Source organism: Anser cygnoides, chromosome 3 (assembly GCF_040182565.1).
Source record: "Anser cygnoides isolate HZ-2024a breed goose chromosome 3, Taihu_goose_T2T_genome, whole genome shotgun sequence".
NCBI classification, from domain to species: Eukaryota; Metazoa; Chordata; class Aves; order Anseriformes; family Anatidae; genus Anser; species Anser cygnoides.
Window position 1 is genome coordinate 12,913,354 of NC_089875.1, and position 21,990 is coordinate 12,935,343.

Below are 21,990 nucleotides of genomic sequence, written 5' to 3' on the forward strand. Positions count from 1 at the left end.
CAATGGGATAATTTAATGTGTTAACTAAACTGCAAAAGCAAGCTTTGGCAGGGCACAGACCATCCTTCTCTCCTGGATTTAAGCTGTGGACCTAAGGTTGTGCAGTTAACGACTTAAACTCACAAACATTAGGCCTTTGTGAACATAAGATGATATTTCCAATATGATTTTTTTTTTAAAGTTGCTTATGAAATAGGAAAGATGATGCTTCAAAAACATACCTTAAAAAGCGTCACAGTAATTTCAACATTTTCAGGAACAGGCCATACGACCACTCCACGGTACGGGTTTTTGATTCCGGGCTGCCAGCTATGAGCCTACAGAAAGAAAAGGAACAGTTGTCTTAAACCCATTATAGAAGTGCTGACTCGACTACCACGGGACCCAGCACGTGCAGACAGAGCTAACAAGTCACCAATTCCAAAAAAGCAGCTCTCTTAAACATATGACTCCACAGAAAACTGTAAAGGACATCATTAAGAATGATAAGCAAGGAAACCCAAACCACTAGCAAGAGTTTTTCCAGTGAACTGAAGCTGTTCCTTACAAGGTCCTAAGCTCTGGTCTTTAAGTACACAGCAGGACGCTCAAAGTCTTGCAGAAAATCAAGTCTGTAAGGACAGAGCTTCTGTAACAAGTTGAGCTTTATTTTGGTTTTACCCAGATGAGGGAACGTTTTATTTAAAGAAAATATGATGAGTGCAGCACACAGTGCAAGGCATGGCCATCTTTAGACTTAGAGCCAAAAGAGACTTTTGAGAAAACACCAAACAACGGTTTATAACACAGATTACATGCTACTACAACATGGAAATCCTTAAGAATTAATATGCTGGGGTACCTACACCTGGAAGGATCATTTAAAAACATAGCAAAATAGACTGAGAACTTGCTTAGCTTTGAGCTTCAGTTTGGGTTGATGCCTGATTGATGCTGAAATTTTAACAGCTGGTCCTGAAAAATGCCAGGTGCAAGTATTTCTGTTTCAGAGCAAGTATCCTTTTTTTTTTTTCCCAAGCTTAACTTAATCCCTTCTGTGATGCTGTAAAACACAAGAGGGATGGCTGCTGATGCACAAGTGACTGCTGAGCAGCCAGGGCGTTATTAAAGGTCTGTTCAAGTTTCATTAGGAAAGAATGAACAATATCACTACTGCTCTGAAGCCAATTAACCAGACTTTTTTTAAAAAAAAAAACAAAAAACACTAGTGCATCACTGCTCATTAGTTTTATACTCCTTTCAACACTCAGATCTTCAGATTACAACCCCCTGTTTGCTGGTAAAAGGTTAGCAGAGCTTGCCCCTCAGGTTCTCGGGTACCCTAAGGTTTTATCTGGGCAACTTTAAACACGAGCTTGCTACATCAAGGTGGGAAGGAAAGGTGTGAGGCAGCCCTATTCAGGCACCTAAAGGAAGTTCTTCTCCACTGCTGTGTGCTGTGAGCAGCAGGTACTCAATGCTGGTTTCCCACAGCACACACCTGCTGCCATGAGCCCTCCTGCACTCAGCTGGGCATCACCAGAGCCCGCAGCATCAGCGCACCGCGGGTGAGGAGCGGAGGGATGAAGGAGAGGCAGAGGAGCTGGACAGAGACGTGAGGCTGAACTTTGCTAGCTCTCTTGTGATTTATCGCAGATTTTCGCCACCTTTGGTGTTCTGCTTAAAAGCCCAGCTCCTACAAATCCCAATTTTCAGAATTAGGCAGAAATTTTGGCGAGTTTCTATGCTTTGTGCTTGCAGAATAAATTTAAATAACAGGACCTGGGGCATCTGAAGAAAGAAGGGAAAAAGCAGCAACCTGAGAACCCAATTCCTAGAATTTTAATCCCATGAATTTCAATCCAATATCATCATTCTTAGCCAAGCCTGGGTGAGCTTTGGAATAAATGAGCAAACTACGCCATTCATAGCTTTACCCCGCAAGTGCATCTTACAAGAAAAAGTTGCTTTACAAGCAGCAGGACAGAGCACAGTAGTTTTCACAAAACTGCTGGGGACTCACGGCACCTCTGGAAGCTGTCCTTTTATAATAGCTGTGGCTGACACTGACACACACCAAACTTTTGATGCCCAAGGTCCAGGCATGGACAGCCTGCTCAGCTGAGAACCATGTTTATAAAAAAAAAAACTAGAAAATGAGCACTCACTGGTGCACGCAAAGCTTTAGTTCAAGAGCTTTCCCAGCACTGCCTCCCACCAGGAGAGCTAGAAACAGATGATACACACACACACAGATATATATATATGCTTTTTCTGTCACTGTGACAAGCGTGTCACCAAAAGCAACAACCAAGAGACAAGCCCTAGCTAATGAGCCTTTAGAGCAAAGCTGTTCTGTGATCAGCTGAATGTTATTAAACCCTCCTTTGGCTTTGAAAAAGAAATACTGTGCCACACGAACAGCATGACAGAGAAAGGTAACATCAAAACTACATCTAGGTTGTCAGGAAGGGGAAAGGGAAAAAAAGAAAAAAAAAGGGGAGAACCCCAGCAGAAGTGCTAAGAGCTCAACAATAACTTAAAAATTAACATGGCAAGCGTTATCCCAATGCAATTTCCTCTCATCACGTGTCTGAAGCCAAGGAAGCAGAAGTGGTCAGACAGGAGCACCTCAGGTGCTCCCCTCTCCAGCCACGGCTCCAAACCCCGAGGGACAAAAGCCATGGCCTGGACAGAGGAGCAGAAATGCTCTGCTGTGTGCCAGGTGAAAAGCAACTACTCCCTTCTTCTGCCACTGGAAAAGGAGAGGAAAAGTTGTTGTGTGAAAGCTGGTTTTAAACAAGGAAACTGGAGCTATGGGAGGGGTTGCTGAAATACCCTATAAATAGGCTCGGACTGTGACTGACATCCTACCGCGTCATTCTGGCACTGAGCGGATGACTGTTGAGGGATAAAGCTGTTTAAAACAGGACCTGAAGGTGATCCTACAGACTGCCACGGGCACTTTGGTCTGCCCAGTTTTGAGATCTTTCCCCAGCTCTCTCTCTAAAATGACGACGGTTACAATCCAGATGGCTTGCTCCTCAATCTCCTCATCCGTGCTGCCGGGAACATCACAACTGTCCCGCTCTGTTTGAGCTGGCAAGATAAACTTGACGCCTCTGTGGTTTTAGCCTCTGATTCCAACAGGAAGGGAAGAATCTTTAAAAATAGATTGAATTTAGCAACTTCCAGGGCCAGATAAGCAATATGTCCAATGCTCCTCTGAAAGTGGATAATGCACAGACAACACACCAAAGGGCTTACGCACAAAACTACTGGCACTCTTGCATACTCAATCTGCTCTCAAGCAGTCAATAATTTCCAGAACCATTCAAGAAAACGCTCTGGCACTTGTGCAAGCTCTCAACATTTAGTAACACCTAAGCCATTATCAGCAAGGTACAGTCACTCCACTCTTGGTAAGCCTGCACTCTCCAGTTGTGTGGAACAGCAGAGCATCAAACACCACTCTCACCCCCTCCACAGGTTAGACAAACTCAACTTTTGCTCTCCAGTGGTTTCTTCTGGGGAGCACAGAGTGGAGTTGAATGTAAAAGCAGCATTTCCCTGCACTGCTGAAACAACTGTACCAGAAAGTAAAACGTTCTAGAAGACCGAAGGAGCTCTAGGTAGTTCCTTATACGGATATACGCTGACCAGACAAAGGAAACTGAGAACAGTTCACGTGAAGTTTGCCTTTACTATATCACCCTCCCTTAAAATTACCCACCAGGGGCTGACCTTGACCATAAGAAACCATTTCCTGCTCTTGGCAGGCAAACCTGGCCAACAGCAATTAGCACAGGTCCCAGAAAAGATGACGACGTTGTACTTGTGTCTTGCAAAGCTGTCCATTTCCATGAAACTTGGTACAAGCCAGGTATTGTCATAAATGTTGTTTTGGAGCAGAGTGCTAAATCTAAAAGCTAGCTATTATCAATTCTCTGTAAAATAAGTAAGTGTATATTCAGTGTCACCTTACGAGGAGGAAGGGGGAGACAGCAAAAACAACATACCGAAATCCACCAACCCCCTATCAGAAATTGTTAGTCAATTCCTGAAAAAAACTCATGAGACTGAAGCTAATCCTTCCTTATAGTCACTGCTCGGATGTTGAGATTAAAACCGCAAACAGAACAATCTTTTAAATCTAAATGAAAGAGATAAAAGGGAAGTCAGTCCCAATCAAGGACTTTGGTTTCAAACACGAAGTTAATGAATACCACCAGCAGCTGCTCATCACTTCACCAGGAGGAAGATAAGGCAGAGGCAGGCAAGTGGGCTAATGTTGTGGAGATTACTTCCCCAGCTGCCACGTGTAGGGGATTTCATGACCTGGCACATATGCCACTGATGTCACAATCCCCTCTGCTCACTGCTGAGCACAGTTTTCCATCTTTACAAAATTTATTTCCTGACCTTTCACAGGCAAAATGTTAAGTAATCACAAAAGCCTATACTGTGAGACCCCTGTGCGGTCCTAGGGCTGACCACAGTATTTTAACCTGCTGTGAATTCTGGAATAGTTTATATGTATGAATGAAAAATATGTTCCTATGGTCAAGCCCTCCGTATTGTTGTTTAGAAGCTAACGTCAGAACCAGACCTACCATTGCTCCTCACCTGGAGTTCCAGGAGGGGCTTTACCGCAGGTCAGTAAGCTCTTACTTTTCCTTCCCTGATAAAATTTTTTGCCAATTGCCTAAGATCAGTACAGGAGGAAAAGAAAAAAAGAAATACAAGGTAAAAAACACCTCTTCTACTTGTCTCTGTGGCAGGCTAAGATGTAAGAGCCACATAGGAGCTGGCTCTAGTAGTACTTCGGGCAGCTCAGCTTGTAAGGCAGTCCCTCTTCTTCAGCATTATCCAGGCACAACACTTAAGAAGAGGAAAAAATTTTCCTGACTACTTCACTGAAAGAGGAGGAACTGACCAGCCAGGCCCTTCATCCCGTGCCTCACTGCCAGCAGAGCACCTTGCTGCGATTTGCTCCGTGGGGCGAGCCCCACGAGGTCAGCCCCATCCTGCTGCCAGCAGGCCCGCTGTGAAAGGGACGGACCGGAAAAAGCTGCCGGATCCGTTCCCACACCAAAGGGAACCTCAACAGGCAGCCTACGAGTGATCCGGTCTTCTTTCGTACCACAGCTCAGCATCACAAAGGGAAGAGGCAAATTAAAGGCCGTGCCACAACCCGCATCCCATGATCATCTTGAAATCGCTGTGCTCGGCCCTCCAGTTAAAGGGGCTGGCTACCAGAACAACACTCCCGTCCCAATCCCGCCCTCGGGATGCAGTCCAAAAAGCCAAGCACGTGCCAAAGAAGAAAGTTTAAAGCCCTGCAAACACCAGAAGGCTTTCATGTAACCCACTGCTGTTGGTCTCCATTAGAAGTGGGAGGGGACACGAGCAGACCTTCCCACGCATTTCCACGAGCACGCCTTCCCACAAATATCTTCAATTCATCAACGTGCACATCTCACAAACGTTACTACACTTCTACATATTGCTGCTAAAAAGCTACATGACTGCTACGTTTGGAAAATGAACAAAAACCAGTCTGCAGAAAGCCACTTTGCTAACACTGGGCTAGCTGCTCAAGCTTCATTTGACTCAGGCACATTCTTGACACATCCCTTAAATACATGATTCATGCCGTCTCTTTCACCAAACCTTGCCTTCTTCACTGCCCAGCACAGATGATGCTCGGTTAAGCAGCAGCACGTCAATCTCCCCTTCTTTTCATGCAGTTTCTGGCCTCACCTATACAGAAAACTGAATGCAGTTATTTTTCTCAAGTTTTTTTTTCTAGGACATCCATCCCTTTTAGTCACTGCACCTCCAAACGTCACCAAAGTTTCATTTTAGGGGATCCCTGGAGAACAGGAGGGTGTTACAATTTACAAGCAAAGGAAGAATAGCCAGTTTCCATTAATTTTCATGGTCTGCTTAGATCAACTGCGGCCTTACTTTATAGGGACTAAGCATGAAACAACCTGTTTTGTTTTCCAGAGCATATGTTTTTCACTTCAACTGCAACGATGGCTGCTCAACACCACTGCAAGCCAGCTGCCGTGTCCTAGAAATCCAGCAGATGGAAAACCACCTCCAATCTGGCTGTAATATTCTACCTAGCCTCAGCCAGGAGCTCTGCAGCTGAGGATGCGACAAACCCAAATTCCCCACGGCAGCATTTTCCCGCATACCAGAGAGGCAGCCTCTTCTGTTCATGTCCTCCAACTCCTTCGACAAACACCCTCCGACTTCCTTACCAAGCAAGCAGTTTCACTCGCTGCTCGGTCGCCGTTCTCCCTAAGCGCTGGCTTAATGAGGAGGCGATGCTGTAGAAAAACAGTTCAGAGTTGCCTTATTAAAGGCTATATCATACACCTAAGAGCACGCACCAACCACAAGGGTGACTCAACCTAGTTTTGACTGCTTGCGTCTGCAATCCTACCTAACTTCCCTAATTTACTAATGAACCCCGAAGGCCCAGGGGTGCCATTACTGCACTGTGCTGGCCCCAGGCACTCAGCAGCACGTCCGAGTCACAACGTGCCTTTGTAACGCCGGACCGAGAAGCTGAGAGTAAGGGTTGGCACCTGGCAATGAAGCAGCCAGAAAAGGCAACAGATTGCCAAGGACAGCAACACTGGTGGCCCAACGGCTGCTTTACTGATGGCATGTCCTCGGAAAGCCAGGCAGACAGCTCTTGCTGACAACAAGGGATCCTTTCTACTCCCTACATATAGGCCCTTTTAGTTCCCACCCCTCTCCTTCTCTTGGCTCCGCTCTTACTGTTCAAGTCCTTTCCCCGTTCCCAGCGTTGTTTCTCCTCCCTATTTAAACAGCTTTCGAGAAACCTGCAGCAGAAACACTGGAATCACAGGACAGGCACCTTCTCTCAGCTTTGATACTGAAAGGATCTTTGAAGAATAATTCTGTCAGGCTCTCAGAAGCAAGTGTAAATTTGATTCTTCACAAGTGCCTAATTCCACCACAAGCCTGCTTGCGTTCACAGGAACAGCACAAAGTGCTTCCTTGACAGCACGGCAGCACCTTTCCAAACTGAAATTTCTTAGTTCAAAGCCTGGAAATGCAAGAGCATCTGAATGAAATAAACATATTTACAACATATTTTTCCTTGTTCTATGCTAGAACAAAGACATTCCTCCCCTGCTCAAAACAAGGGCAAGTCCAAAAACCCAGGGCCTAAGCAGCAGGGTGTAACAGGCCAGTGCGACAACCCCTGCCAGAGATTCCACCTTGCCTAAACCCTGGATGTTGAAGAAGGTACAGGAGAGCTCTGAAAAGCTGTTGCAAGCCCACCCGTGATTTAATTTTTAAATAATTAAAAGACTCGTAGAGTCCAGCCAAGGGCCGCAAAGGTGATTCAAGAAACTAGGGCATCTCTTGGAAGAGGAGAAACTGAACAGTCCCGGCTCAGCCTCCAGAACTGAAGGCCCAGGGGGACCTTGAAGGGAGAGAGAAGAGCCGGAGCCGGGCTCCCCTCAGCGGTGCCCAGTGCCAGGACAAGAGGCACAGACTGGAGCACAGGAGATTCCCCGACCATCTTGCAGCACTCCTGCACTGTGTGGGTGATGGCGCACTGGCATGGGATGCCCAGAGATGTGGAGTATTCAACCTTGAAGATCTTCAAAAGCTGTCTGGACTTGGTCCTGGGCAGGCAGCTGTAGGTGGCCCTGCTGGTGGACAAGGCACCTCCAGAGGTCCCCTCCAACCTCAGGCATTCTGCAAGTCTGGTACTGATCTGGTAGGGACATCCCTCATTGTCACTGACTACAAGAAAAATGCAGAAAAGAAATCACAGCCTCTGAAGAAGTTTTTAGAGCAAAATCTCAACCATTTTCCTCCTCAAAGAAGCTTAAAAACACAGAAAATTATTAATACAATGTACTCTCTGCTCCCAGCGTCTGTCAAAAATAAAGTAAGAGGAAATATTCATTTGACTTGCTTCCAAGAAAGCAATTAGATGAAACAAATATGTTGAATTAAGTATTTTACTGGCAGGATGACTAAGAGATCAAGAACATTTATTGATCTGCAGTCTTGGACCCAAAAAGCTCAAATCGTATCAACCAACTGAACTTTAAAATTAACTCTATCCTCTGTCAAGGCCTCAGGGCCACTCAACCTCTTTTTACGCACCTTTGTGGGATATTACTAGGCATTAATTAATTAATTAATTAGAGAGAGATTCTGAGTCTCGGGTAAATCTCCCGGTTTATCTGAGAGTTGCATCCGCTGCCAGGTTAGGAAGAGAAAGGACAGATGCAGGATGACATACACACCTTACAATTTCATGGCCTGACTGAAATGACCTCAGCCCAAAAGATCAGCTAGCGTGGGTAAATCCTCTCGGCTCAGTGAAACGTTACCCCCTGGAGCCTACAGCATCATGCCCTTAACAGCATGGGCAAAAACCCAACACTTCACAAAGCTCCGCTGGACTTTGTCAGGCCTGCTGTTCCTGAACATCTCCTAGATCTCAACAAGCCAATTGTTCATGGACAAATATCCTGCTTTTCACTCAGCTTTTCCAGGTTATGGTGGTTGTGTAAATATTGAATTTACCATTCTACATTACCTTTTCTCTCTGTTCTACAGAAATTTAAGGAAACAAACAGAAAAGCCACAACGGACATGTACATCACAAGTTAGTAGCCAGATATACCCTATGTTATGATTTCAATGTAACTTGAGCTATTTTATCCTCCAATGAAAGAGGGATAGTCTGACCAGCTGTGCTCCAGAACAGGAACAGAAGCAGGAACAGTTATCTTGGAAAAGGAGCCAGCCTAAGCTCACACCCTTTTGTTTACACACCGGGTAGTACCTTTGGGTTTTCATACCCCAAAGCAGAAGCTTGGATGCAGGCACTGGAACAGGCATTTGATGCACAGTCACCTTCAGTCAGCAGCAGGGCTTTAGAAAAGACACCTTAGAATAGTTTAGATCTCAGGTTAAAGGACAAAATACAGCAAATACACATGACAATCAGAAAACGAAGTCTGGAAAGAGAAGAGTAACAGTTTAAAAATAGATAACTATCTCCGGAGTAGGGTAGGAAAACATGTATCACGTTTTCTAAACATTTAGGTTCTTCAGTGTCTAAAAGTGTCACGGTACCTCCTGCAGTGTGGGAGCCCTCTCTCCCCTGTCCCAGGGTTCTTGGGAGAATTACACTGAGTTACACACACAAGCTTAAACCATGTCTATTTAACTGAAACGTTAAAGAATTATTCCGAAGCTTCCTGTTCTGAACAAGACCACATGCCACAGGCCTCACCAGGGTAAAAGTCAACTGCTGTGGGGCAGGGGAACGAGCACGTGTTGCTGAGCTATATGGAAACATTGCTGCTCAAGGGGAAGGAGGAGACCAGAGCACCCTCACAAACCCACCCAGGGGCTAGGACACTTCTTTTCTTCAGCTCATTCAAGTTCCCCCACGTCTCACCTGACAACTTCTGGACAGCCGGGGCCAGCCCTACACCAGAGGATGCGAGCTGACAGAAGAAATCCTCCAATGTGAACAGCATTCACAAAGCTTTGCCGGCCTGCTGTACATGTGAAATATCCTCCCCACCTCCCCAGGCACCGTGACAACTGACTGCCATGATTAACAGCAGACTGTACTCTTATTAGTCAATAATTTAATGCCACACAAGACATGGCCATATCAGACACCGCAGACATTTAGAGATCTCTGCCATTTGTTCCAATCTCAGTGCAAATGTAGGACATGTGTTTTTAGCTTCATTTTCTATGGAAACAGAACCACACGACCAGACCGCCCGTCTCGCCTTCCCCTTCTCCTCAGACCCAAAGGAGACTCCAGACAGGATAACTGCATCTCGCTGACAGAGCAGTCAAAGCCAGCAGTCTAGACAAACTAAGCGCCTTTTAACAGAGACAGCGGTCTTGTAAGGCTTGCAGATTCATTGCTGCAGGAAGAAAAGCACAGGGTAGCTCACAGAAAAGAGGGCTACTCTGCTTGTAGACTGTTGCACACAACAAACCCAACCCCATGCAAAAGAAGCTTTATGAGTGCCCAAATATTGGACAGACTTCACTTGAACTTGCCTTTCTTCAGGCTACCAGGTCATTAGCTACAAGACACAAACGCACAGGCTTCCTCACGGTGTTTGTAGGAATAAAATGTTAAAATTTAATTCTAAGGTATATGACAGGCCTGAAAGAGCCTGCTTGTATTCCTTTCAATTTGTAGTATTCTCTAGCTGTAAAACAGTCTCTTATTTACACTTGATCTATTGCATGGGTGTCAGATTCTTTACTACATATATTGTCTTTAAGACACTTCTAGTAGGAAAATATTCTCCTTTCTAATTCTGCCTAGGAATTAACAACTGAAATTGAACTGATGACACACTTGTGCTAAACAAATAACCGAAGCAGAAATCAGACTTAAGTGTTTCCATAAATTAGCGTTGACATCAACAGCAGCTTATTTTCAGCTTTACGGCTAAACCGAGTTCAAAGGAAAAAAGAAAATTAAAATATTTCTCATTTCTCCTACTGCTCCCCACACTCAGGAGACCAGTCCCTCCAAGAGCTGAGACTGCTTGTCACCAGAGCTGGGACTTAAAGAGCAATTAACTAACCTTAGAGGATTTTCTTCGGCTTCTTCTTGTCCAAACCACCACGAGTTTATCTGGCTGCCTGTTGAAGAAAAGGAAGAAACAGATTCATTTACAACAAAATCAATATGAAAACAGTTTATATTAGAACTAGACAGACATAATGACATCATTAGAGGATACATTATCTCTTAAAAATAGCTTATCTAAAAGTACTCTTGGAAGCAGTCATTTAGCAGGAAAAATAACGTTGTATTTATAGAAAAAGGCTGTCCTTCATTCAGCACACTAACATCATCCTTCTCCTCTCCTTGCCTGCAGACATCTCCCCACAGGGCAGCGAACAGGATTCAGCCCACGCTTCACTTCTGCAAATCCAGCCTCTTTAAAGACACCTTTGAAACAACCCAGCACCCAAAATAAACATCAGTGCAAACCCCAGCTTGAATTTCTAAGCAGGCGGATTGAAAAGACTCTGCTAAGGAGCAATGCGAACAGGTGGTTGCACTTTTTCATCCCCAGAGGACTACTTTTCCTACTTAAATACCTCAAAAATCAAGAGAATGAAGTACTGCATCGCTCCTCAACATCTCCCTGGATGACTGCAGACAGATAAATCAGAGCTTCCTCAACTCCTGCTCAAAAGGAGAAGCATGCTGAAATACAGCGTTGCTCTCCAAGCAATTGTTTGTGTGGCATTTGTAAGGAACGTAGATGGAAACTCAATACAGAACACTTACAGTATAAATTCTTTTCTCTTGAAATTTCTGAAGATTTATGTCTTGGTTAATACAGCCCTATTAGTTCTACAGTTGTTCTGGGTAATTTTTGACAAGGACTTAAGTTTTTTTTGACCCGTGATCCACTTCCCATCCTGTGACCACATTTCTGGTCCCACTTCCAGACCCACGACCCCTCTTCCGGAGCCTCCCGACGCTCTGTTCCACTTCGTTTCCTGGCTGATGACACAACTTCCATCAGCAAGCCCAACGCTGCCAAGGACTTTGAGCAGAGCTCACATCTCCACTAAAACGTGCCAAAGCTGCTACTCTGCCTGGCCGAAATCGCTACCGTCATTTCTGAGACGCTGCTGGAACAATCCCTGCCTTTCTACAGCCAACAGCAAAGTCTGTTACCTGCTAAAAAAAATCTCGGGGGGGGGGGGGGGGAGAACGTAAGGTACAGAGAAGAAGAGAAGCTATTACATGCTCAAAGCATTCGTGAGAAGATGCATCCAAATAAAATCTACACGAGCACTCGGAATCGCAGGGAGATCACATCTGCTTCATAGCCAGCTCTTTTCTACTGAAAAGCCAACTGGTTTACCAGGCTGAGAGCTCAGCTGAGGCACTGCTGAGGTGCTGGCGACCACATCGCATACTTTCCCACTGAGCTGTTCATCATTTCTGCAGGCTGCAATAAAACTAAGAGATCACCTACGATTCACATTCGAATCCCCCCAGAACTGAAGTTATCCTGAAGAACAGTCACAGATAAAGGACAGTTGTTGTGCAGGACATTAGGACAGCGGCTTTTGTTTGCTGTTCTGTATTTGCACCTTACTCCGTTAACATTTCTCTTTCTTTCCAGCTTGGGAGAAAAGGAAAGAAATAACCTGCTCCATTTTAAATTCTGTCAGCTCACTTTTAGGGCTTGTTTAGGAACCTGACCTGTTTGTTGGCTCTGCTTGGGGCTTCCCTTATAAAGCCCCACTTGGTAAACGAGGACAACCTGTTACACTTGGGCAGATTCTCACTCAGGTGGTGCATCAGGTGCATCGGGTTCCCCCCGTCAGCTCTGGGGGAGCTGTGCCTGGGCCACCAGAAAACAAAATGTCCCCAAGCGACCTCCTTGAAGCAAGGCAACCCAAACCTCCAGCCTGTGACAAACATTTTTTCCTGGACTTGTTTCACTTCACACTTCAAAGCTGACTTATTCCCATTTAAGAAATCTGCTAGAGGAAGCAAATTGAGTTCAACTTTGACTCACTCGATCCTGAGCTTTCCTCTGAGCACAGACTAACGCCAAAAGCAAGAGGTGGCAGGGAAAACAAGAAGTTCCATTTCTGCAGTGCCAGTGGCTGCTGCGATGATGACTCCCTCTCCAAGCATGAGACCGTGTCCCAGGCGTCCCACAACAACAACCTGGGCAGGAAGAGACAGGACAGCGCTGGCCAGGGCCCAGAGGAAGGGCACTTTGGTCCAAAAAACCAAAGGTGAAGGCCTGGTGAAAGCAGAGGCGCTGCCATCCCCTCCAGGCACCGTTTTCATCTCGCCCTGTGCGCATTGGCATCGCAAGTGATTTTTCTGCTGACAGCCCCGGATCCCCTCCCGTGCTGGACATGCTGCAGAAGTGAAGGGCGCAGGCAGCTCCTGGCATGCTAACAGCAGGAGGACAGGAAGGCAGCCCCGATGGAGAGGCCCAGGAGCTGCTACACACGTGTGCCAACAGGGCGGCCAGCAGAGGAAGCACAGGAGCGAAGCGAGGAAGGAGGAGGAACAGCAGTGCTGGAAGGAGGTGATACAAAGCAGGAATGCTGCACACCTGCACCACAGCCACTTGTCCATCATGGGGTGCTCTACAAGAGACACGTGACTATGCCAGGGGCCTTTACAAAATGAAGAGAGAGGAGTGGCTATACGTAGATGCAACACTTATTCTGAAAAATTTATGTAGCAAAGCAATTGTCAAACGTAGACAAGCCCCGGTGCAGGAATCCTTCAGAATCTGGACATAAAACAACCAGCCGTGGGCAGCAGAACGTGGGCAGTCCTCTCCTGTGACACTTGCACACGCGTCCCAGGCTGGTAACCAACCTTACATGGAATTTTAATTCTTTCATTTCTTTTTAAACCACAGCATTGCTCTGCTTTACACAGCCTGCCGGGGACAGCTGGTGCTTCAGCGCAGCTCCCGAGTGGGAGCGGTGTCACATACACACAGTTGCCACCGAGACTGGATTTACTTCCCAATTTTGAAGAATCCCCTCTGCCAGGAATACAAAAAAAAAAAAAAGAAACCACTAACATGAAAAAAACAACTAGAGACTCAGCTCAGATGGAGAACAAGCCTTGCTGATAGGAGAGCACCAGCAGCACCCGCTCGTTCCCCGAGGCTCTCTCTGCAGTGTATTTATTTTGTTAAGTACTGAGCACACAGTGCTCCTTCAGCTGCGAGTATTGGAGAAATCCACAGCCAGAGGTACTTTGCCAAAATAAAAAGAGAAAGGTAAGCACAATATGGAGAGCGAAAATTTGGCCAAATGGAATGGGGAGAGGAGGGAAGAGAAGATCCCAAGGGATGAGCTTCCCTGCTCAGTACACCACATGCTGCACTGAAACAAAACACCAGCAATTCCTCCAAGGTGTTTTCTTCAAGAGAGTCACAAGTCCAACCATTTAAAAATACCTTCACTGAACGGTTTTACAAGAGAGACCGTGAACAACCATCTCTTCTGCAACCTGCTCGCTGTTTTTCCATGCCAATACACTTCTAACGGGAAAAGGCCCAGCTCACATTTTAATCAGCAAATTTGGTTGAAGGTTCCCAGTGATGTTGCAATGCTAGGAAGTGCCCAAGCCGTATAATTCAGTCTGCTCATTTAAAACATTTAAGTAGTATTTCGTTCTTCAGACTTCTCCCCTCCTGCACATCGCAGACCTGGGCTGCTCATTAACCAACGGCACAAGCAAATCGAGTCCCCTCTGCAGGGTTAGGCTGACGATCACATTTAGCTGGGTATTTTTTCCAATAAGCGTGCTTTGTAAACTCAGAAACTGTTCCAAATACAGAATGCGCTGTGTTGCAAGCTGAACAAACACCAACGGTCAGCTATAAAGAATCAAATTAATTTCCTGTGCTGCACAAGAACATTTCTCATCCCTCCAAGCCAGCAGCTTTCAGATAGCCACCTAATCGGCTCCAGCAGGGTCGGGGTGTTTGAGGTAAGGAAAAACACACTGCTCACCCTATGACGACGGGATTGGGGCAGGGGCAAGAAGGGAGGTTTAGTCAAACCGCTGCATCTCCACGTTAAATAATTCCTTCAACACGTACAATTCAACCAACCTTTCAGGGGGATCTGGCCTCGCTGGGGGCAGCCCCTGGGAGGCAGAGCTGGGGGCAAAAGGAAGGTGCCTTTAGAAGAGCATCAGCCCCTGCTGAAGGCACAGAGCGAAACATCCAGCTTGGACTCAAAACGCGATGCTCATAAAGCCTGCCATAACCTTGTGTCTGCTGTCTACTCACTTGTGTGTGGTTCAGAAGAGGAAACCAACTCCTGAGAAAAAGGAAGTTTATGGTAACGCTTATTATATTATTTACAAGCGATAAGTGAAAGTTACTCAGCAAAACAATGGGGAAGATATGGATTTCAGAGCCTGTGGTTCAGCAAAAAGCTTTGTCATCGCCCCACAAAGTTGATAATAGGAGAATAAAAACACAGATTAACAAAACATCTATCATTTAAAAGCATGCCTGCTTTTCCTGTCAGACAGAAGCCATGATTCTGGTACTTTCGATTCTCCCATTAAAACAACTGAGTTAGGGAAAAGAAAGAAGAAATACTGGAACCAGACCTCCCCATATCCACAATTATTTAATAAAGCAGTAAAAACACTCCACAGACTGGAAAGAACTACATCATCTGCTCATCACCTTACATGCCACAAAATTTACTGATTGAAAGCGAGGTTGTGCAAGAGGCAAGGTCTTCTGGGGTTTAGTTTGATGATTCCAGGAAATATTTGGCATGATATTTTGATTACAGAACTCTCCAAATATCATCTGGGAGAGAAGGACATAAAAGGTATCGGTCTCCTGCTAGATCTTGTTTTGTAAATCTCTTAGCAGAAACAGATAACGTGAGCCAGAAAAGATACACCCTGCTCCACCAAACCCACCGGCTGAAAGCAGAAAACTACACAAGACTTTACATTTAGCATCTGTTGCTGGAAAGGACCACAAATGGCCCGAACTTGAATTATGGCCACCGAAGCCAATGGCAAGAAAAATTACTAACAGCCCCTTGGTTAAAAAGCAGCAGACACATCCAAGGATTTTTTTGTAACGAGGGATCGTTACGTTTGATAACACCCAACCATCCTTATGTGCCTGTAATGCAGGAGGTACCTTTTGGGGATGTACACAGACAGACACGCAGCCTGCGTATTTGTTTTGGCATCTAATCACCTGTGTTGAGCTTCGCTTTTTTGGGGGGAGCAAGTTTTTTTCTCACTGTGTTTGATTAGAACTGCATTAATTACTACAGACTGCTAGATTACTCTTGTGAAGCAAGCATAAAGGAATATAATTAACAAGAGAAGCAGCAGCGTTAGCACAATAGCATGCAGATGCACCTATTGAAGGATAAAAATAATTACTTGAGGACTGAAGTCAAAGTACTACTGATAAGATTATTATTTTTTTTTTTTTTTAACCTTTCATCCCCTCTGCATTGTGCACACCAGCATGACGTGGGAGGTGTTCATTAGGAAGCAAGCCTCCCTCCCCAGCAGCACAGAGCTTTCTACCTGACTGCTGGAATGCCATTGGGGCTCTTCAATGGCCTCTTAAAAATACACACCGTCGGTTCCACACCACCAGTAATTCGGGATGAACGTTACTTTTTCCTCATTTTACAAATAATTACTTCGAAAAGCTGTCTTCGCAGCGCCGTCTGCTGCACTGGGACTTGGGCTGCGTGTTACCATTAGCCAAGGAACTAACCAAGCAACAGCCTCCTGCGAGCCTCTTGCTGAGCTTCTTCCTTCAGCATTTCCTCTCGGTGGCAATCAATGAAATTCCACAGCTGCCTACAATGCCGGCAAGTCCAGGTGAGTCACCATCGGCGCTTTAAAGAGACCTCGAGATGCCGGTAAGGATGATGTCACATGTTGCTGCGTTTGCCAAATTAGCCCTCTTGCTGAGCAAAGGCAGGGCGCTGACTGCACGCCAGGAACAGTGAGAAGAAAACGCCGCGCAGGTAAAGCCCACCTAAGGTACTTTCAAGATGCAGTACGTTGCAAAGCAAAGCTCTGCCTTTCACAACTGAGTTTGGGGTTTTCTCTGGCACTCCCCCTTACCTTCCACCACAGCTGCTGTCAGTCAGTATTCAAACCACTCCACATCACTCAACCTGACCGAACGAGATGCCAAGCTGAACCAGGATGGGTGACGTGGTCACCTGGCCTCGTGTTCGCTTGTGCACCCTCTGGGTGTTACCACGTCAGGCTGTACCTGCACCTGAACAGCCACCTCCCAGCCTCGTTTATCTCTGATTATGCACCAAGCCCCTAGAAGAAAGCAAAGCTTGCTCTTCCCTCGCTGCCACCATCCGACAGCCTTCGGGAGGCTGAGAAATTTCAAAAAAGCAATCATGAGAATGGGCACAGCAACAGGACAGCGTGACCGAGATCCCTCCGCCTCTGCATCTTCACTTCTTGCCCTTTACACAGCAAATTTCCTCTTCCACTTCTTCCTACAAGAGGTCTCTACATATTTTTTCAAAACACTGATTTTTCGCACGAAATGAAACTTTTTTTTAAAAATATATATGCAGTTACATAAACTGACCTCTACAAAATGTCTCAAAATTATGCTTTGCTTTCCTTAAGTCGCTCTAGGTTGGGTTTGCTTGGTTTGAAAACCTAAAAGGGACAAAGTGAGACACTATGATTATTTTACGAGTGCTGTCAGACCTACTGAGTCTGCACAGCATCTGTTTGTGAGGCTAGGCATGGAATGTGTAGTATGTGCCGCTGATGGCTTGGTTTTCTTAAACCAAATACAAATGAAGTTTGCAGAATGAGCGGGATTAAACAAAGCCTTAGTTCATCCATTATTCAGAACAAGAGACAAGGACAGATTCAGCTTCATTTTTCAAGGAGTTATTGCAGCGAAGAATCTTGAGCAAAACAAACTCAATAGGATTTGGTAGCAAAACCTGTTCTTAAAGCTTTTTTCAAAGGATTTTCATACTGCAGAACACAAAACTGACCCTACCCTTCAGAAATTATTTCCTTCACTGTGCTGTCTGCAGTAGCAGGACACCTTGACCAGCCCCTGCATTTTGTCACATCCATCTGCCCTTCACGTAGAAGCACTCTTCGTGTGATCCAATCCAGCCTCGCTCGTCCCAAGGCAGAGCTAAGGGTACTGCACCAGCAAGACCAAGTGGATCTCCTCCCTCACTCTCCTATAATCTCAGACACTCCCATTAGGCAGACATTTCGGCCAGCACTGCTTAGTCTGCACATTCACACCATGCATCCTACCACACTACAGCCTGGGAATGCTTCCCACTGCTCTGCAACAAACCACAACAGAAAACAAGAGCTGTTTAAGCCCACCTGTAAAACCAGCCTCCCCAGGCAAGCCAAGCCAGAGCACTTAAGCACCACAATGCCCAGGCCAAGCTGTCGGAGCAGCCAGCTGTGGCTCAGGCTATCAGGGCCGCTCAGGCACACCTTCAGTCCTCAAAACAGAGCACGGTGCTTTACAGAGGAAAGGTCACAGGAGGCTACCAGGAATCAGATCTTTCTCAAGTCCCTGATTTTCCTCCTTATGTTCTTTTTCAGAATATGCAGTCCCCTCCGTTGTAACAACGGATCAGCAGTTTTTAAAAAGCTTTCAGTTTTCAGTGGGTGCATTGCCCCGACGAGCAGCACGTGGGGCGAGCAGCGGTGGCGGTCCTCCCACTCCTGACCTCCTGTGAACTCCCTGCTCTGCTCCTCTTCCTGCAGAGCTGGGGCCGGCAGCTGCCAAGTGAATAAACACACGCTCGTTACAAGTCAAACTCATTTTCACCTCGTCCCTAACAGTGGGCTTGAAAGCTGGTTTAACAGGGTGAAGTGCTAGATCATCTATCTGCTACGAAACTCCAGCGCCACATGCAGACCTTGGCGCAGCCTCGCCACCCCACACTTCGTTACGTAGACACAAATGACCAACGTTATCTGCCTCGCTCTCCATCAGCGTCCCTGCTCGCTGTGGTGTAAAATAAAATACTGATCAGTAACAGCAACCAAGGCATCGAAGTCTTAGGAAACTTAAGCAAATAAACCAGGAATTTGGAATCCAAATTCCAGCTTCGGTCCTCATTCACCACACTGCCTTCGGAAACTTTTCAGACAGACACTATGTGGTGGTGTCTAAACTATTAGATTTTAGCCATTCTGATTTTGAAACATCACAGACAAATGCTAGAGATGTGTTTATCATAAAAAGTGCAAAAAGCACAACCTCAATAAAACAGTTTAACGCTGCCTGAAATGTAACTTCAGCCCAACGAAAGCAAATGCCCAGGTGAAACAACACATTTCTGTATTAAAAACATGCACGAGGCTTCTTGGTACAGCACTGACAATTTTAATCAGGCCCCATTACAAAACAGATCCCATTCCATTTTTCCTTATTTATTTTTTGGAAGTAATATTCAAACAGAAGGCTTGTCTGTCTTTCAATCTAGAAACAGAAGAGGGGAAAAAAATGTATTTCTGCAATTGCTGCGGAACAAAAGGAAAGTGCGTACATGTCATCAAAACCACAGTGTGAGAAAACTGATCTGTAACACACACAGTATGATTTTCTACCTCTAATTCATCTAAAACACTTTTTAGAGAGGTTCTTCACAGCCTATTGGGAATGATTAAAGAAAGGCTGGTCGTTGTTGGTTTTACTACCTGGGTGAGCCTCACCTTCACCAACTGGCACAGGAATGAAGGTTTCAACTCAAGGACCGCAGGGTACGACGCGCCATTCCAACATGCTGGGACCCTGACAGAGGTGTCTGAAGCAATGAGACACTGAAGCTTCCATCCTCCTCCTCTCCTTTAGGGTGGACTCACTCTAAAGATTATAGTTCCACGTGCGCAGGAGCATCTTTTGAAGCTCCCTTCTAACCCAACACCACCAGGTTTTCTTGTTTGTTTTGCTTTTTAAGGCTATGTGTTGGGTACACAAAGCAACTACTCTACGTTGAAGCTGCAGAGAGATTGTGAACACCCTTCAAGTTTCTGCAAAGGGAGCAAGTGAGGAACAGCACCAGCTGGTGCTTTGTCTGGAAGAAAGTTCACATCGCCTGCATCAGGTGCACGGATTACAGAACTAAAAATGCTCACAGCCAACAGAAAAAGGCTGACACCTACAAAGAGCAAACAATTGCCGAGACTTGCAGAAGTCTTCCTCTTCAATACCTGAAATGTTTGAGAAGCCTGAGTATAGACCTGAAGCCATACAGACAACGCAAACTCTTGATGTTCACTCCTAAAGAAAACTACAGCCTAACACTGGGTAGCACAGCGCTGGTATGGAGCAGGCCAAGAGGCAGACCTGGTGTGCAGTGCCCACGCAGGGAGCAGTGTGATGAGTTCTGTGTGACACAAACTGACGCTTAGCTTCCTGAACCATGACTTGACCGAGTCCTACACTAATCCTTAATTTATTCTGAGACGTGAGCCCTCCTGGTCCCTGAACAACGAGTTCTCCAATTAAAGGTTTCTCGTCTGTCATCAGCCTGCTTTTGCAAATTAATATCACAAAGAAAAAAAGGTAGGGAATGAAAACACGGCACGCTGCCAGCTGCTTTCCTTATCTCTGCCCGGGAGATCAGATTTTGCAAATATTGTCAGTTCTCAACCACAGCCGTAACAGATACGGTGACGAGAAGCAGGAACCCGCTTGCAGGGAAGGAGGGCACTGGGAGGTGTGCTGGCAAGCTCCTCCCGCAGCACCGATGCTGCCATCAGCTCGGTTAAATGACCCTAAGAGCACGAGCCAGCTGCTTTCAGCAAAGCACCCAGTTCCGGGGAAGAACTCCTCTCCTCTTCTCTTCCTCAGTAGCTGGGGCATCAGTGGAGGCAAATCCATCATCCTGCTGTGTCCAGAGATGGAAAACCAGAGGATAAAAGCACTGCAGCAGTTCAGCTGAAGACCTCGGAAGGAGCCACAGCTTCAAAACACCGCGGAGAAGCACAGAACCTTGCGTTTACACCCGGGTCCCAAACCAAGTCACACGCCTGCGCACCAAGCACAACGAAAAGCCCCAAAAGCCTCCACAAACCTCGTGTGCTCCAAGCTTAGTGAGACTGTCAACAGGCAAAAAAAAAAAAAAAAAGAATAAGCAAGTGTGATAAATTTTGCAGCAGTAAATTACGCATGGATAGTGATCAAAATTAAAGCCATGGTTCTGCTGCATGTCAGAAAAAGCACCGATTACCGGAGTTACAAAATGTTTGCATATGGTTTCAAAGGGCCTGTTGTAGGCTACTAGAAACTGCCACGACGTTGCCCACAGGACACCCCGGGTCATGTTGATGGCCTTTGAGAACTGCTCCGAGATGGAGGAATGGCCAGGAGAAGTGAAGAAATGAGTTGGTTAAGTATTTACAGCTAAGTAACTCTTGCAAAGAGTACAAATTCAGAACAACTCCTCCTCTTCCTGCTCAATCTGTTTAATTAAGTTGTCGCATGGCTTCCAAGCTGCCTCCTGGAACACAAGTTAACACTTCTCATTACAGAAGTCAGCCTCAAAAGCAACACCACTTCTATTTTTACATCACCAGTTTCTTCATCTAGAATTGTACATCCACCGAAGTCTATGAATTGAGATCATTTTTAGGAACTTAAACTGACTGAGCTTTTTAATTAATGCCCTCGCAGTCACACCCCTGGCTCACATCCAGCAGCAGGGACTGGCGAAGAAAAATTGTGCCTTAACCCATGGATATCGAGAGCAAGTCCTGCCAGCGCTACAGCTGGATATGGTAAACAAAACAAAAAGGAAAAAAAATTCCCTAACTCAAAGATCTATTTTGGGAAAAAAAAAACACACACAAAAAAAAACACCACTACCACAAATCTTACAGCTTTGACAATATGAATTGTATTTCGAAAATACCAAAATTCCTAATTTGTGGATACAATTGCTGAGACCTATGCTATTTCAAGGTCAAAACCAAACAAAAGCCAAATATACCAACAACTAAGGATCTTAAAGAGATTTTCCAAATCACTGCTGTTTGTAGGATGGCCAAGAGCAACCTGAAAAAGACTATAACTAATTCTTTCAGGATCAGCTAAGCTGGAAATCAGCAGCATATTTAGTATGAATGTTTTAGAGCATGGGTTTCTAAAGAGGAAAAGAAAACAAAAACCAAACTGAACCTGCGGCATAGCTAAACCCATGCTGGTGTGGAAAGCACACAAATACACATAAATAAATCACGTCTTTCAGCCTTTTTTTTTTTTAATTAATTTTCATATATTGTATTTCTTCTGTTACAACCTGACCCAGGTTTCGCTGAAATCAGGAGCTCCCCCAGCCCGAGCCCTCCAACCAGCAGGGCAGCCCCGTGGCCAAGCTGTCCTCGCGAAGCAGCCAGGAGCACGGTCC

The 21,990-nt window shown here is 45.7% G+C and overlaps 1 protein-coding gene across 18 annotated transcripts in view; it reads right to left on the reverse strand.

Moving 5' to 3' along the window:
* EHBP1 (EH domain binding protein 1) overlaps nt 1-21,990 on the reverse strand; it is a 213,389-nt gene that overhangs the window by 173,803 nt on the left and 17,596 nt on the right. For all 18 annotated transcript variants that reach the window (XM_066993468.1, XM_066993466.1, XM_066993473.1 and 15 more), the window contains exons 3-4: nt 10,623-10,680; nt 222-317 (exon numbers count right to left, since the gene is read on the reverse strand). In XM_066993468.1, the coding sequence (XP_066849569.1) occupies nt 222-317; nt 10,623-10,680 (154 nt within the window). The remainder of the gene's footprint in view (nt 1-221; nt 318-10,622; nt 10,681-21,990) is intronic.